This window comes from Carassius gibelio, chromosome B4 (assembly GCF_023724105.1).
Source record: "Carassius gibelio isolate Cgi1373 ecotype wild population from Czech Republic chromosome B4, carGib1.2-hapl.c, whole genome shotgun sequence".
Lineage (NCBI taxonomy): Eukaryota > Metazoa > Chordata > Actinopteri > Cypriniformes > Cyprinidae > Carassius > Carassius gibelio.
In genome coordinates this window covers 13,948,942-13,966,099 of record NC_068399.1, presented here as the reverse complement: position 1 = coordinate 13,966,099, position 17,158 = coordinate 13,948,942, and the positions used below count along the sequence as shown (strand labels likewise).

The 17,158-nt window shown below is 41.2% G+C and overlaps 1 protein-coding gene across 1 annotated transcript in view; it reads right to left on the bottom strand.

Moving 5' to 3' along the window:
• LOC127956623 (inactive histone-lysine N-methyltransferase 2E-like) overlaps nt 1–17,158 on the bottom strand; it is a 33,033-nt gene that overhangs the window by 2,653 nt on the left and 13,222 nt on the right. The window contains 19 exon segments of the mRNA XM_052554697.1: nt 135–217; nt 443–672; nt 813–1,277; nt 1,373–1,429; nt 1,912–2,138; nt 2,229–2,382; nt 2,537–2,836; nt 2,913–3,239; nt 3,512–3,691; nt 7,005–7,103; nt 7,867–8,119; nt 9,021–9,248; nt 9,327–9,457; nt 9,564–9,764; nt 9,863–9,901; nt 10,204–10,382; nt 10,826–10,965; nt 13,061–13,320; nt 13,449–13,560. Of these exon segments, the coding sequence (XP_052410657.1) occupies nt 135–217; nt 443–672; nt 813–1,277; nt 1,373–1,429; nt 1,912–2,138; nt 2,229–2,382; nt 2,537–2,836; nt 2,913–3,239; nt 3,512–3,691; nt 7,005–7,103; nt 7,867–8,119; nt 9,021–9,248; nt 9,327–9,457; nt 9,564–9,764; nt 9,863–9,901; nt 10,204–10,382; nt 10,826–10,965; nt 13,061–13,320; nt 13,449–13,560 (3,665 nt within the window).

The following is a 17,158-nucleotide window of genomic DNA, read 5'->3' as shown; positions in this document are numbered from 1 at the left end:
ATTATTGGATGAACTTTTTTTTAAAGACTTCCATTTGCATGTCAGGTATCAATTCATGGGTTTTAACAATTATCACAAAAAAAACATGGAAATCACAATTCAAATTTGCCTTATGTTTCCAGGGTTGTTTTTACCTGCATCCTTGCGATGGTCACTCAACAACAAGGCCCTGTTGTAGCCTCGCTCCCTCGCCTGCTCTACTGATGTCGAAGATGTCCTGTAAATTAAAAGAAAACTTTATATGCTTAAATATTCTTTTTAATATATAATTTGCAAAACTCAACAGGCCCAACTGGCCATCAAACTGTCCATGATGTCGCCACAAATATGTAAAGAGTCACAAGAGAGCCTGATTTCTTAATAAGAGTTTTAACTCAAATTTCATGCTGTTAAACTGTGACTAGTTCATACTCATGGAAGGGCATATACTTTAGGGACATACCACTGCCCTTCTCCATCTCTCTCCCCCTGAGGTGGGGCGTCTGACTCCTCGCTGTGCTGAGGCGTCCTGGGGGTTGGCGCTGCTGTGATAACAGGTGGCTCGGGGGCCACTTCCACTGCGACAGGGAAAACATCTAGTGGTGCTGCTGTGGAAACAGGGGAGCCACACTCTCCCTTGGAACCACTTCGCCGTGCCTCACGCTGACGTTTCCTGTACTCCAGAAGAGACACCTTACAACACAAACACGAAATGTCAGATAACAAAGTCAAATAAAAGGCATAATGTTTTTATGATCAAATTTATTCCAGCTATTTCTTCAGTCAAGTATAGCGGACAATAGATTTCACAAAAAAATGATGCTTTAACAGACCTTTTTCTTCTGCGGGTTCTTTGCAGCACCTCCCTCCCCTGTGCCATCGCCACTCAATGAGCGAGTAAAGGTCACACCGCTGCTCTCCTCACTGCAGGTATAAAAGGGCGCCGCTTCACTGAAGGGGCCAGCGGAGGTTGAATCCGGCCTGTACGCCCCCATCTCCAAGGTGTGAGAAGGGGTGAGATCTCTCAGATTAGAGTTCACTGGGGAAAAGGAGATTCCACCTCGGTCTGGACTCTTCATCCAGGGAGGGTAAGAGGAAGCTGGTGTCTCGGGTGCTGAGGCAGGTTCTGAACCACCACCATCAACCTCCATGCCTTCGTCTACTGCGGCATCCTGGGGCTCAGCATGGGAGGGCTGAGGACTCAAAGGCCCCATAGATTTAGTAGATTCCTGTGGAGCCGTATCAGAGCCCGCACTTCTCATGCTGGGAGATGCCAACAGCGAAGGAGGTCGCTCAACCTGACAAAAGACAGCAAGATGTGTTAGATGTGCGAATGAAAAATGCAGCAAAACACCTCTGTGGCTGGTACAGGATATTTAAGCAGTGAACTCACGTCTTGTGTACTGGGCCTCCGGCTGCCATCTGGAGAGCTGTCCATAGATGACTCACTCTGTGAATTTGCAAAGATATTTCATGATCATTTAATTGTCAAAATAATGCTTAAAATAAACACAGCAGAAACGACCAATCATTTAAAGCCCATCGCCACTGGTGACAACCGCCCCTGCTTGGTCAATAGCTAAAGTCATAGTGCCCTCTTGTGTCAAACTATAGAGTTAGCATATTTCGAGATAACATTCATTAAATAATGGGCAAAGATTTCCTCTGCATACTGCTCAAGATTCCTGGATTAGGTTTTAAAGTTTAAGAGTCCTTTAAGAGAGACTGCACTCACAAACAAACACAACATTCTATGGATTAACATCCGAAGTTCATATATAGTGTTCCTGAAGCTCAATTGGTAGAGCATTGTGCTATCATGCGCAAGGTTGGGGGTTCGATTCCCCGGGAATACATGATAGGTAAAAATTGATAGCCTGTCATTAGATTGAATAATTGAAATACCAGACACGTTTACGGCAACAACCTTACCTCTTGTGGCAGAGGGTGGTTGGGAATCTGCAAGGGTGTTGAGGGCTCAGTACTGGGTTCCTCTTGTCGTGGCCGAGGCGGCGTGGCAAGCAGCAGGGGCGTGCCTGGTGCTTCTGTTGACTCTGTTCGGGTTGGGGTGGCACAAGGGGACCCGTACGGGGTGGAAGTCTCAGACATACAGGGATCGAGTGAACATAAGCGCCTTTTCTTCAACGGTGTAGGCAACTCTGCAAGCACATGGACCATGTAAGACTAAGTACAGCTTTAGACAAGCTTTGAGTTATTAATTTGCAGCAGGACATGGACTGCTGACCCACCTGGTAGTAAGCAACTGCCGTTGAGGGGTAGAGGGCTGTAGGACTCGCCGTTTATAGAGGGGCTGAGAGGGCTCTCACTAGGCATCAGCAGAGAAGGCCGCCCTCCACCTGGGCTGGTGGAGCCCTCCTCTTCTAAAGCTTGCTTCAGCCAGCGCTGCACAAAAGAATATCGAGTTAGACTAGAAACTTGCCCAGCCTAAATATGAACACTAGAAAGTGAATATTAATAAGACAACCATTTTATTATCAAGAGCGAAGCAAAGGTCAACGATATTGGCTGGCATCTCTAAATAATGCAGCAATTTTACCTTCTTGCAGGACCCAGTGGTAGGTGGTGTTTCAGGCATTTCTCTCGAGCGCCGTCGACCCGTGGGCACTCCCAGAGTGCTGGGGCTACGGTTGGCCAGAAAAGGAGATGAGAAGCGGATGTAGTGTTTGGGTGTGCTGTAGACGTGTGAACTGCAGGCCATTCCCGGAAGAGAGTTCAACTGTGTGGCCAAGACCTCAGGATCACTACTGATCCGCAGAGGCCTCTCGGGGGGAGGCTCCGGAGTCCGCGAAGAACACCGTTCCTGTTTGTCAACACCGATCCACTCGCTCACTAAGTGCTGTTGGAAACGAGAACAAGTTGTAAAATGCACAACAAACTGCTGCGAAATGCATTCTATGGGTGAAGATTTCTACCTTTTTAGTTTTGGGGTACTTCGGTCCACTGCGGCAAGTTGGGGCGGGTGAGGCGCTGTGGGGTGGGCTGGTGTCAGGGGCATGTATCGGCGGAGTGACATCCTCAGGGGCCAAAGGCGTCTCTCCATCATGAGTCTCTGTTGTTAAGGGCTCTAGAGTGTCACCAGGGGAACTGGGTGGCAAGTCGAAACAGGCGCTGACCGTTCGCGCTCGCCGCCTCTGCTGTCCGATGTGCGTGCGGTTCCGCGAGAAGCTTTTTCTCTGTTTGTTACGGCTCACCTTCGCTGGCTTCAGGCAAGGCTCATCCTTCACTAGCTCTAGCATGGGCTAAAGGTCCAAACAATGTACAGTATATTAGTGCTGCCAAACGATTAATCGCGATTAATCGCATACATAATAAAAGTTTTTCTTTTACATAATATATGTGTGCGTGTACGATTTAAATGTATTATGCATACATAAATGCACACACATACAGTATATATTTTGAAAATATATACATGTATTTATTTATATTCATATAATGGATATTATTATATTAGTAGACACACTACTGATTTAGCATCGCACGTGTATGTACATCATCGAAGGTTACACACCTGTAACGTGGCAGGAGATTCAGCTTCTGGTGTAGAAGGAGGCTCTTCCTTAATCTCGCTGCGTCCACCAATTTCCCCTTTGGTGCCGATCCTTTCTAGCGCTTGCTCCCTCCGCTTTTCTCTTTTCTCCATACGAGCGAATGCCTGCAGAATTGCCTCCATCTTCCTCTCTTCACGTGTCTTTATGAACGACAGACAGACAGAAAGAAAGAAAGAAGACGAGAGAAAGGTTGAGTCCATCTTCTTCTGACAGTTGGGAACCCAGCTAGCTACTTAGCGCAATCAGCAGGCCATAGCCAGCAGCAAAGGCGGGAAAATAGAGAAATAGGACACTTCTCTTCTAGTCAAAAAGAAACACAAGACACCCCCAAGGGGGTGAGAGGAGGCATATATGTGTGTGAGAGTTTCTGTACTCTCTCTTGTCCTACCTAAAAGAAAGGCAACAAATACCACACAAGGGTGTCTTGAGGTGGGCCATGTTGAGTGACTGAGGGTTGCATGCCAGGACTTCAGTCTCAGCATGGGGTCAGTGAGCACAGGACAGTGGGGTTAGTGTGGGGGTTGTCCTGTACAGTAACAGGCAGGGGGTGGGTTGGGTTGGGTTGGGGGTCGTTCAGGATATGAAGGGGTAGGTTTACCTCCTTGTTTCTCAGAGCTCTGCAGCAGGAAGCCCCTGCGTCGTGACGATGGGACTCCTCTGCCGGGCCGCCCTGAATGGTGCCGAAAGAGACAGCCATCAGGGTTTAAACACACACAGGCCTCCAGTTCGCTCACACCCCCATGCACACACTCATACGTATCAGTCTAGTCCTTGCTGTATGGGTTGTGTGGCTGGGGTTTAGAGCTTCAGTATGGGCATACCGTGTGATTAATGGACACACCCCTTACACCGAAAAGTTGCTGGTCTTGACAATGCTCCAGTCTTGGAACAGAAATCACTAAACGCCTAAAAATAGGGGTCACGATAATTTCTTTACCACATAACGTGCTGCAATATACATTCTGTTGAACTACTGAAACTGTCCCCATCCATCTGAAATAAAATGCATTTATTTACAGACATATCCAACAAACGCATTTTCATGATTATTTCAGGATATTTCTAGTTGTTTCGTGACAACTGCAAGATTTTTCATTTAAACTACTATATCTCACTGTCAGACAGTATAAAGTACACAATATTACACATAAACTGGTAAATAAAGAAACCTGCAAAAAAAGCTTGTTTTAAGGTGCAGTGTGTACATTTGAGCGACATCTAGTGGTGAGGTAGAGAAGATGGAGAAGCTACGGTGGCCGACACAATATGTTGTCTGAGACAGCAGAAAGTAGACAGTCAAGAAATTAGGTAAATTAAGCAATTATATTTTCCAGTGTTTTATTAGCAAGAAGAACAAATTGACGAAATGCTCTGTACAGCTGTTTTTTCTATTTAGGGCTTCAGTTTGAAACACGGTGGCACAAAATAGTGACTTTCATGCAAGGTGTCTGTAGATAAAAAATTGCTCATTCTAAGGTAATAAAAACAAAATGGCTCATTAAGTTGGGTCTTTATACACTTCTGAAAACATAATTGTGTATATTATATTGCATTTCTGTCAACAGATCCTCCTAAATATTACACACTGCACTTTTAAGGGCCGTTTCATAGTCAACGCTTCTACGTCCCTGAGGCTAGGCATCGTTACGCTTCGGCCGCCATTATGCGTCGGTGCGTAGCCAAATGTGTCGTCCAAGTTTTTGATACGCGACGCGCCGATGCACGCAATACTATGCGTTGTCGGTGGGGGCGACATTGCAAGTATTGTACATTAATTCAAGTATATTGTGTTTACAGAAGAAGAAGGTTTGAATACAATGGCGGGCGAAGAGGAAAAATTATCCGAACTTCCCACAGTCTATCTCTGCGTTGCCTTTGTTGCCGCCGATGTAAAATCAGCAACGGAATACACTCCTCTTCAGTTGCCATTGTGATCTGAATATCACGCGACCCGACTCTACTAATATCACCCGACTCTACTACCCCTTGTTGCGTGAGCGGTGTATTGCATACACGCATCGCCCGTGACACTTGCGTCCACTGTTTAGACTATGAAAGGGAGCGCATCGCTCGCGTTGCTTGCTCGCGTTGCTTGCTTGCGTTTCTCGCGTTGACTATGTAACGGACCTAAGAGCATGTAGTAAGCATCGATGTCATTTACTAAATAGATCAGCTTCAGTCAGTGAAACGGGGACCAGTTCCAGGAGATGTTCTCAAATCCTCAGATAAAGCACCAGTACCAATATGGTGGAAAAGGGGTGTTCGAGAATTAAGATTGATAGGGAATCACAACTGTTTCTAAATTGCCTGTTTGTCTTGTTGCAGCAGAGAAAATGAGGAGAAGGCATGGGGAATTTCCACTAATAATGCACCAGAGTCTGACATCTCACTTTTAATTTATCCAGATAAAACCACATTGTTAACAGCTGCTAAGTCATTTCAGGGTTGTTTGTGAGTTCTATTTTCCTGAACATTCCAGCAGTCACCGCCAACCTCATGATGTTTGTTGAGGAAAGCTTTGGAAGTGGAAGTGGGTTCAGAGCCTGTTTTTTTTTTTACACATTTTTTCCATCTGCCTTTCATGGCAAGCAAACAAAAATACACCACACACAGTAACGGTCACACCAAAACATTCACATAAATTATGTACATGTTAAGTGAGAGAGTTACTGCACTCTCTAATGTTGATCTTTATTTACTAAGTAACCAACAGCCAAAGCCATTACTAGGGTTAAAATCATAAAAGTTAAATTTTTCAAAACAATTCTGTTCGAGGATCACTGCAACTTTTACATGATCTTTTTTAATTAATCAAGCGTTTGACTCTGTTATTTAAACCCTAACATATTTTGAATATAAAAAGTAGCTCAGTTTTTGTTCAGGATTGTTGAGTTTTGGTAGGAAGCGGTGTTGAATAGATGCCTGATTGGATGTGAATGGTCGTAAATGTGCTTTAGAATGGCAATAGACAACTGTATGGTGCTATAGTAAGGTTCTTTCACGTAAGCATGATCTCTCACTACTAACATGGTCTAGACATTTAGTCATGACAGAGGAGAGAAACGACTGCAGATGAAACACAGTCCAAGCTCTTAACATTCCCTCAAGGAGAACCAAAGAGGCTCCATCAAATATGAAGTATGAAAAAGCAAAAGAAAGCAACAAGGACGAGTGCCCTCGCGCTACCCTTCAGGAGGTTAAACGACACAGCGACAGGAACAGAGAAGCGGTGGCGGCAGCAGCGAAATTAGCGGGAGGTTTAGAGAAGGTGGAGCGGGGAGAAAGGAATGGTGGAGCATTCTGGGAGCTGCCCAAATCACCACACACACCGGGAGGCAGAACGAGGAGGGGGAAAGACAGGGGGTTTGGGGGGGGGGGGGGGGGGGGGGCAGTAGCATTTCCATGGCGACCGTGATTGCCAAAGTGGTAGTTTTTTCCCCTGGACGCACTTACCATCTTCTTCCTCCTTTCTGCAATCTGCTCCTCTGACTCCATCTCTACTTCATTGCTAACGGAGGTTTTCTCTTCTAGATCCTCTATTAACTCAGGATCCTGCAAGAGGGGGAGAGGGCCTTTATCATCGCCCGGCTACAGACCAGGAGAGGAGCATTAGAGAGGGAGAGACAGTTCGGGAAGTGTCGAATCGGGCCGAGATCTTGGGTCAGACAAGACCAGATTGTACTTGTGAGAATCTGTGCATCAGTGCAACTACTAAAAAAATTAGAGCGGATTTCCTCTGTTCTAGCTGTGCCAGAATTGCTGATAACTCTTCCTGGGATGTCCCGAGATATATATATATGGCACCAGGATGGCAGGGACTTACGATGGTGGATTCTCGCACACTTTCAAAGCGTGCCAAACAAGCAAGATTTAATATTCTGCCACCGGCCACCAATGAAATACAGCAACATATGAGCAAAATAATGCGGAAATATATTTTCTGGTTATCAGGCGCTGTAATTAGGGCCAGGAAGGAAATGTGGATGAGTAAACAGATCATTAGAATGATTGAAAATATCCAATGAAGATAGAATCATGCACAGATTAAAACAAATGGATAATATTTACATGCAAACTAAGGGTTTTTCGACCTTTATAGATTAAGGCACCGCCTTTCCCAGACTCTCAGCCAACCCCGAGTATTATGCTAGATTTTCGCTGTTAGTGATTGCAAACCTTTCGTCAAACAATTACTTAAGTTATTTATCAGCATTAAACTACCTTTCATGGATGAAGACAGGTGTTTTCATTTTGTGAGATGAGTGGGCAAGTATGACACTGATTTCACTAACAGCACTGTGTGTGTCTATTATACCTGATTGTTAGATATGGAGAGCCGGAGAGGAGAGAGTTTTCTCTGTTTGCCGTCATTGAGCGGTTTGCTCTTGGGCCCGTCACAGTCCATGGTGAGGTTCTGGTTCTGTCCACTCTCGTCCCGCGACGGTTCTTTGTCCTTGCGACCACGCCGTCGTGTGCTAGAGCCCAGATTCTCAGTGGGTTCTAAGTTATGCTTAAGCACAGGGCAATCCTGATTGCCTTTGACACACGCACAGTCCACCTTATATTTACTATTAAACAAAACAAGAAACATGAAAGTAGTGAGAAAAGTGTGAACAGTCAAGCTGACCAGTAAGAATAAGCTAGTACTTTCAAACGATTAATCGCGACTAATCGTTTCCAAAATAATAATCGTTTTTGTTTACATAATGTGTGTATTGTGTATATTTATTATGCATGTATAAATACACATGTATATATTAAAGAAATTAATGTTATGTTTATATATTAAATATATTTATAAATGCTGTCAAACGATTAAAAGCAACCAAAATAAACTTTTATTTTTAGATAATAAATACATGCGTATATATTTATAAATACACACACATACAGAATATATTTTGAAAATACTTACATGTACATTTGTGTATTTATATGATTATATCATATATAAATATATTTTTAATATATAAACACAATATTTTTCTTAAATATATACATTCATGTGTTTGTATTTATATATACATAATAAACAGACAGTACACACTTATATATGTAAAGAAAAAGTTGTATCTTGGATGTGAATAATTGCGATTAATTGTTTGGCAGCACTAATATATATATATATATATATATATATATATATATATATATATATATATATATATATATATATATATAAATATATATCTATATATATCTATATATATCTATATATATATATATATATATATATTATAGGGATATAAATATATACATGTAAACATGTAAATGTTTTTTAAAATATATAGCTGCATGTGTGTTTGTATTTATATATACATAATAAACAGACAGTACACACTTATATATTTGTAAAGAAAAAGTTTTATCTTGGATGTGATTAATCGCGATTAATCGTTTGACAGCACTAGAATAAACATTTGAGATGTCGTTACATCAGTGACACTCAGCACTAGTGCGTGTTCTTACCAGCTGCCGTAGTCATAATCAAAGCCAATGGTGATTTCACTCCCCTTGGAGATGGACCTCAGAGAGTAAATGTATAAATGCAGCATGCCGTCCTCGATTACGTGCCGCACCTCAGCGTTGGGAGTGCAGGAGCGACGAATGAATCGGGCCTCATTTCCGAAGCTCCGCGCATCCACACACATTTCCAAACCGTCAAACTTAGAGTAGAACAATACAAAAGGGTACGGCCTGCGAATAAAAAACATTATAAACAAAAACGCGGAACCAAAATCAATGCTAAAAAGCACAAAGTGTCTTTTAAAGTACCTCTTAAAGAAGTAACCATTGGCTTCAAATTGCTGTCGTAGCATGACCTTCCCCCTGTACTCGATTATGAGCGAATCGGCAGCCAAGTCCCGAACAGCCTTAAGAATGCGCTTGTTCTTCTGTATGTGACTCTGAGAGGGAAAAGTCACAATGAGCATGTCGTACAAAGCCACAAACGGCGTACCAGAAACGCACACCAATATCCTGGTGGAATTTGAATATGTGAGTATTTAATACCTCTACGGGGGGTTTGAAGGCTGCGGTGTGTGTATTGTAGGCTAGCGTTTTGCCATCTCTGGCTTCTTTTACTCTCAGCAGTATCCGCACTTCTTCACTGTACTGATTACTGCTGGCTTCCTCATAGCGCTCCATCCACGACTTCATCTTATTCTCCCAGAGAGAGGGAGGATCTGTCGGCTCACACTCGGGAGCTGAGCCCTGAGGACACGAGATGGAAAACAAGCAGCGTAAGCATGCGTAACACACGAACTAATAGTTATTTGGAGGGTAAATTTGGATAGCTCCAGAGTACACACCTTTACTCTAGATGACTTTCTAGAGCCTTCACGGAATGACTGAACGACAAAAACAAGCAGAAATCAGCCAGGTATCTCTCAAAACAGGTAAAATAACTGATTTTGGTTGCATAAAATGACATTTCTAAACAATATTCGAACAGACGACAAAAAAGCAAAACAAAACACGACTGCATTAAAGTGATCAAAAGTGACAGTAAAGACATTTCGAACGCAACAAAAGATTTCAGATTCAAATAAATACTGTCGAAACAAAATCTTCTGAAAGATTTTATTCTTTTTAATTATGTTTTCATTTTTGAAGCCAGGTTTACTAGAAGTGTTTGTTGTGTGATTCAGACCTTCTTTGCCCTGGCTGTAGCCGGGGGCTCCTTTTCTCCGCTCTTCTTTCGTTTCTTATCAGTCTGTTTGTTCCCGAGACGTGCTGTTGTGAGTGTGATGCTGGTGGGGGTGTGTTGAAACGCTGTGTACAACTCTAGTGGAACCTCATCCCCACTTTCTGTAGCACTGGTGTCCCCGTCTGCAACAATACACAAATTGCATGAGCTTTTACATTGAATTTACCACCTCAACCATCACGATTACAATTGATATTTACCCCTTAATCATAAACAAAGTAACTGTAGTTTGAACAGACACTATTGTCCTCGAGCTGCAGATGTAATGCCCAAGCATCTAAGATGCACCAAGAGGCAGAGACAAAGCAATTATTAACATCACTATAAGAAGAGTTTCTTATAGAATTGCCAGCATAGATTACAGGAAGGTCAGGTATTCATTTCACATTATACAAAAGCTCATATGATCCCGTCTAGTGTAAAGTCTCTAAAAGATGTTTATCTGCAGCTGAACTGTGAGAAAAAGTGACAAAGTGGCAATGCTTCTTTGGGAGAGGTTGAACATGTCTATAGGTGTGTTTTTTTGGTGTGCATGCATGAAAAAGACAGAAAGAAAGAAACTCACCAGACATGTTCTCTCTCTTCCTGGTTTGCAGCAGGATGGCGTGCTCTCGGTCCAGGGTGCGTGGTTGACAGCGTTCACACAGGTAGGTCTCGGGAATGTGCTGCCGGTCGATCCCCATGCAGTCTATGTGCTGCCACACACTAATGCACACAGAGAGTGATCAATGAGGAGAAATGACTTCAGTTATTTTGCTTCCTCTGTATTATCTGACTGAGAACAAAGCCATTGACAGATCCTGCTATTCAAACATTCAACTGACTGTAAGTTTTCATCTACACTCTGAATTCCCAGCACTGTTACATGTTTTGTCTGCATTGCTAATCTCATAAACAAAGAATGGGATCATATCCCAGCAAACATTAATGCCACTGTTCAGACAACAACAGAAAACAGGTAATGCTGGAAAAAACTAACTGTAGTAATTTAACAGGTAAATCTACAACCAAAATAAACTTCTTAAAAAACACTTCAGTCTGAATTGTTTTTCTTTGTAAAAATACATTGTTACATTGAAAACTTGACTTAATTGACATGACATTTCTCGTAATGTATAAAATAAAATCAACATTGATATACAAAGTAGCTTGAAATAAGGAACAAAATGTAAACCCTTTTTTTAAATGCATTTAAAAAAAAGGGCTGGTTACAAAACCTGAAACATGTTAGATTACAAAGCTCTGAATAATTAAGAAAAGATATGTACAAAATATATTTTATTACTACATACACTACTATTGTTCAAAAGTTTGGGACTGATAAGATTTTAATTCATTTTTGTAAGGTTTCTGAAAATTTAAACCAAGAATACAGTAAAAAAAATATATAGATATTTTTCATAGATAGTTTTCTTATCTCAATACATTTTAAAATGTAATTTCTTCCTGTAATCCAAAACTAAGTTTTCAGCATCGTTATTACTCATTACTACTCCGCAGAAATCTTTCTAATGCTAATTTGTTGCTTAAGAAATATTTCTTAATATTTTGGTCAAAACAGTGATATTTTTTTTTTTTCAAAGACTGTTAGATAAATAGAAAGAATAGCATTTACATGATATTAGATTTAGTGTGTAGCATTATAAAAATCTGTATTATAAGTATAACATGGACATTTTTACCTTAAAACTAAGAGCATATCTGGGGCATATATGACCTTTAAGAGAATTTTTGACAAATACAGGTCTCTAATACCTGGAATATATATATTATTTTAGTTTGACGCATATAACAGAGACTTGCTTGACGTTAATAAGAGATAAGTGCAATAAGTTGCTGAAAACCGCTCTTTAGCGTCTCGTCTCGCTGTCTGACTCACATCTGAAGCACATGTGCGTCTCAGACGAGTTGATTTGTCTTTTTGCATTTCCTCATGTTCGAACCGACACATACACACAGAATTATGTCAATAATACCGGTCTCGATGATCATTCTCGTAAACACAGTTGGTTATGTTTTAAATGAATGTAAACAGCTGAGATAAGAAATCGGATGTGTATCATTATACTGGATCCGTGCGGTCAGATTTAAAGGGACAGCAGCCTAAAAAGAGTTCACTAATGTTAATCAAACAACAAAATAGCTATAACAAAGATTAATATAAATTTAATTCATAGTGAACAGTTATTTTACACTTAATCATTACATGTCTGTACCTGAATACTACTGTTTATTTTATCTATGCTTGTAAAATATGCATTTCTTTCTTTCTTTTTATTTTTTTTACTGGCTGTTCACTTGCCTTTAATCATGTTTGAACTTTCTCAGACTATATTTTTGCCGTGCTATATGAAGAAGTACTTAAAGTGTATGGAAAGCAAAGTTACAATGATATAAAATTAGCATCATTCATTTTTTTGTTTGTATGTTCACCCTGATGTTAAAATGACATTTTCTGATTTGTGACATTACTTTTAATGTAATGCTAAAACACAGCTGGTCACTTTCAGAAGTTATAGAGATTCTTTCTTTTCCAAGAAAGAATGTGAAACAAATTGGTTATATAATTTTCACTTTTAAATATTGTAAAATATCATTGAGATAGATTTTACACACTTTACGCAATATCGTATCGCATATCGCTTATCGCATTTTTTTAAAAGGTATCGCATATCTCATCTTTCTTCAAAATCGCACAGCCTTACAGTTTATGAAACATAAGCAACCTTGGCAGGTTTTGAAGCGCAGCCATGAATGCGGTGATAACACCGTTTGAACATGTCGAAGTGTGTGGTCCCACCTGCACTTGTCGCAGCAGATCATGTAGCCATCGTCATGGGTGAAGCCGCAAATACAGCGTGTGATGTCAGCACCGTAGCTGCTGTCTTCTGAGGTGCTGAGCGTGGTGCCACGCGACGCCTCGTCCTGCCCACCCGGCACGAACAAGTTCTCGCCTGGCCGGCCCCCGGACACAAACAAACCCTCGCCCGGCCGGATCAGTACCGAGGGAGGCGGGGACGCCGGCGGGGTGGGTGGGGGTCGCGCCCCATAATTGTGGTCCTGGAGGAAGAACCATTAGAAAGTCGTGAAGCGGAAGCATGATCAGATAACACCCAACGCTGATAAGCAGGTCAACGCTGCAAATGCAGGAAGGAGTGTGGCGTGTTTTGCCAGAGGACGATACTCACGGCGTAAGGCAGACCGATGTAGCCGTGGGAGTGGTGGGAGCTGCTGCTGTAAATCTGGTGAGGGTAGCTGGACTTCTCAACTACCACAGAGCTCGCCTCCACAGATTCTGGTCTACTCCATACACACAAACACACAGGGAAAAACAGAGAGAGAGAGGCCAGAATGAGGAACATGTCTGACAGGGCGTGTTTTTAAGCATACAAAAAGAAAAGAAAAAAAAGAAACAGGTTTGACAGCAGTGACACAAAAGGGAAAGGAAGATCAAAGATTAACAAAGCTTGCTGGGTTGCAAGGAGACGTTTATTCACCAACGAATCAACGGTTGTTTTTGCACCAGTCATTCCATATTTTAGCATGACACAGAACACAACAGACCTCACTAGTGACCTGCTATCTGTACACACTTGTGTGTGTGTCCCGTCATGCCCTCAGCTGGCAGGACGCAGCTTGTAGAAAGTGAAATAACAGGATCACACTTCTCTGTAATCTCAAAATGAAGTCTGTCACAAACCCCAAACCCTATCTGGACCACACAAACATGACCAACGAAAGAGCGCTCGCTTCCACGTGTTATAAGAAGCGAATGAAATGAATGGAAGAAGATTTCGAGTAAAACCAGACATGGCAGGAGGTTTTTGCATATGAAAGAACACTTAATGCCAGAAAGGACAGAGTAAGATGGACTTTTCCAGGCAGATTTATACATAAACAGTATTTTTATTGTACAAAAAAAGTGTCACAGTCATTCTGATGCTAGCATAGAAACAGATTACACGCTTCACCTAACACCAGTGCACTCACATAAACAACCATTACAGGGTAATTTGCATATTACTACTACATTTGTGCACATGAAGCATGTGCTGTTTTCAACACGCGAGTTGATTAAAAACAACCACAAATATATACACTTCAAAATATACCGCAGTCCTTAAAAGAACAGTATTATGTACATAAATGGTTCTAAACCTACCATTAAATCAAGGTGTCTGCAGTGTAAACAACACAAGCAGCGCGACAGCACACAGAAACCGCTCCGGATTTGTTTTTGCTATATTCCCACTTTCCTCTTGATCATGACTTGCTGGAAGCGAAGAGAAAAACTGTACCTGCTGGCCTTCTCGTCACATTCACCTCGTGCTGTCCGTCCCTACCTCACGTTCACACTTCCTGATTCAGTTGGCGCTTCGCAGCCCAACTGTCAAAGTGAAAGTGTGTGAACTTCAGAGGGGCGGACCCTTGAGAGAAAGAGAGTGTGTGTGTGTGAGTCAACTGAGAACAAGAGCTCTTAAGAAGAAATGGCCCTTCCAGGCAGGCGATAAATGATTAGCAGGTTTTATTGATGCTTTTACGTTGCGGTGTGGTTTTAGAGATAAGATTATCAACGCGGTGACAAGACAGGGTATTTCCTGAGCATCAGTGACAATAAACTACAGTGTCTTTACCAAAAAACAATTGCCTCTCTCAGCAAGGTTAGGAGGAGGACTTTAAATAGGCAGCGAGTCCAAAGGAGACAGAGAGAAGTCTGGTTAGGTGCAAATGTAAAGAGGTGTTTGGCAGTTAGACATTTATGACATTTGTTTTTTTTGCAAACATTTACATTGTGCATAACTTGAAATGAACCACGAACTGTCGCTGTCCTGCCCGGTGTAATTACTTTCTCATCTCAAATTTAAAAAAAAAACACTGACAGCTAAAAGTCAGTCCTCTCAAAATAATGTTTGGTGACGAATCAGTGCACAAATGACACACTTCACCGTTAACAACCGGGTCCCGTTTCGAATAAGGAGGTTCAACCAACTCGGAGTTAAAACTTGAACTCTGAGTTGACTTACTCTGAGATGGGAAGCTCTGGGTTTTCGGGTTCAGAACTGTTTAATTTGATAAGAATTGTCTAAGTTCAGTCAACTCTGAGTAGGTTGACTCAGAGTTTAGTGTGTGCACCACTTCTATGAAAAACCATTATTAATGGAGCTCCAATAAAACAGGTCCCACCAAAAATGTGTCTACATACTTCATACTCAATACAAGTTCAATTCTTATCACTCTTATAATATTACAGGTGAAAACTGGCAGAATGGTAGGTTATTGAACTAAGAGGCTATTCATTTTCATGGTATCTCATGTGTAAATATATATGCGTGACCCTGGACCACAAAACCAGTCTTCGGGGGTATTTCTTTAGCAATAGCCAAATATACCTTGTATGGGTCAAAATTATAGATTTTTCTTTTATGCCAAAAATCATTAGGATATCAAGTAAAGATCATTTTCCATTCAGACATTTTGTAAATTTCCTACCATAAATATATAAAAACTTAATTTGGACAACAAATTCATTTGGACATATTTAAAATGATGATTTTCTCTGTATTTAGATTTTATGGCACCCTCAGATTCCAGATTTTTATTATTATTAATATTATTCATAATTATTAATCATGTATTTCATACATTTATTATTTTTATATACAAATATTGTCCAATCCTAATAATCCACACATCAACGGAAAGCTTATTTATTCAGCTTTCATATGATGTATAAATCTCAACTTCAAAAAAATGACACTTAAGACTGGTTTTGTGGTCACACATACATATATACACATACACGCATATACATATATAAATAAAATAATTGAAGTAAATTTTTCTTATTTTACAAATGATCTGCCAATAGGGTAAGAAAAATATGGCAGACTGTTGACACTGTGTAGGCAAAAAAAAAATAAAAATAAATAAATAAATAAATAAATATTATATATATAATATATTAACCATATATTATGTATTATTTATATAATTCATAAATTTTTACACAGAATATAAAATGTTTAATTTCAATGTATGCTTTTGTTCATATACACAAAATTAAAAGATATAAACAGGACCAACGACTGGGTGATCAGGAGCTGAGGAGTGTGGTGCGTCAGAATTGTGAAAATACTGGAATTGTGGAATTGGAATTATTAATCCAAATTAAGGGTTTGCAGTTAAACAGCACAGGGTTTTAATGACATAATTAAATAACAGCCTTAATATGGAAATAACATCGCAGCACACCAAAAAATAAAAATAAAAACCTGATCACAGAGAGAAAACACATGAGAGATGGAAAAGACCGAGGACAGCGTGTGTGGTGGTGTAATTGAAGCTCCAATTAAATGTAATGGTATGCATGTGCTAATCATAGCACACCACTCCAGAGACACACACACACACACACCTGTTGAGAGAGAGAGAGGGGCGTTACATGTATAGACATGAAATCACTCAAAGCACAAAGCAGTGTCCATCTAGGGCCAGATGAGGTTTAGAGGGATTACAGCAGCCGTTTCGGGTCCAGTGGCATTTTAACCGACCGTCTGTTGACATCACGGTGATGCACAATGCCTGGTAACCATGCCAACCTCTGCCGCAGGCCCGGGATGGGCCGACCCTGGCTGAGGAGTAATGTCAGGAACAAGATGCTCGGATGAGATCTGGCGATGCGGAGACCACCCAGAGATAAACAACGCAGCGTTCATTTTCTGTATGTAGCGTTTCTCATTTAGCAGCGGGTGGAGATCTTTCCTAAAGCTTGTGGAATAAATCAGGCAGCGTAAGGACGCCCGAAAGACACTAACACCCAGACGAATGTAAAGCTGCATGGCAGCACGGCCTCTTAAGCAGGCTAAAGCTCCAGGACCCAGCTGTCACTCCTGCGCAG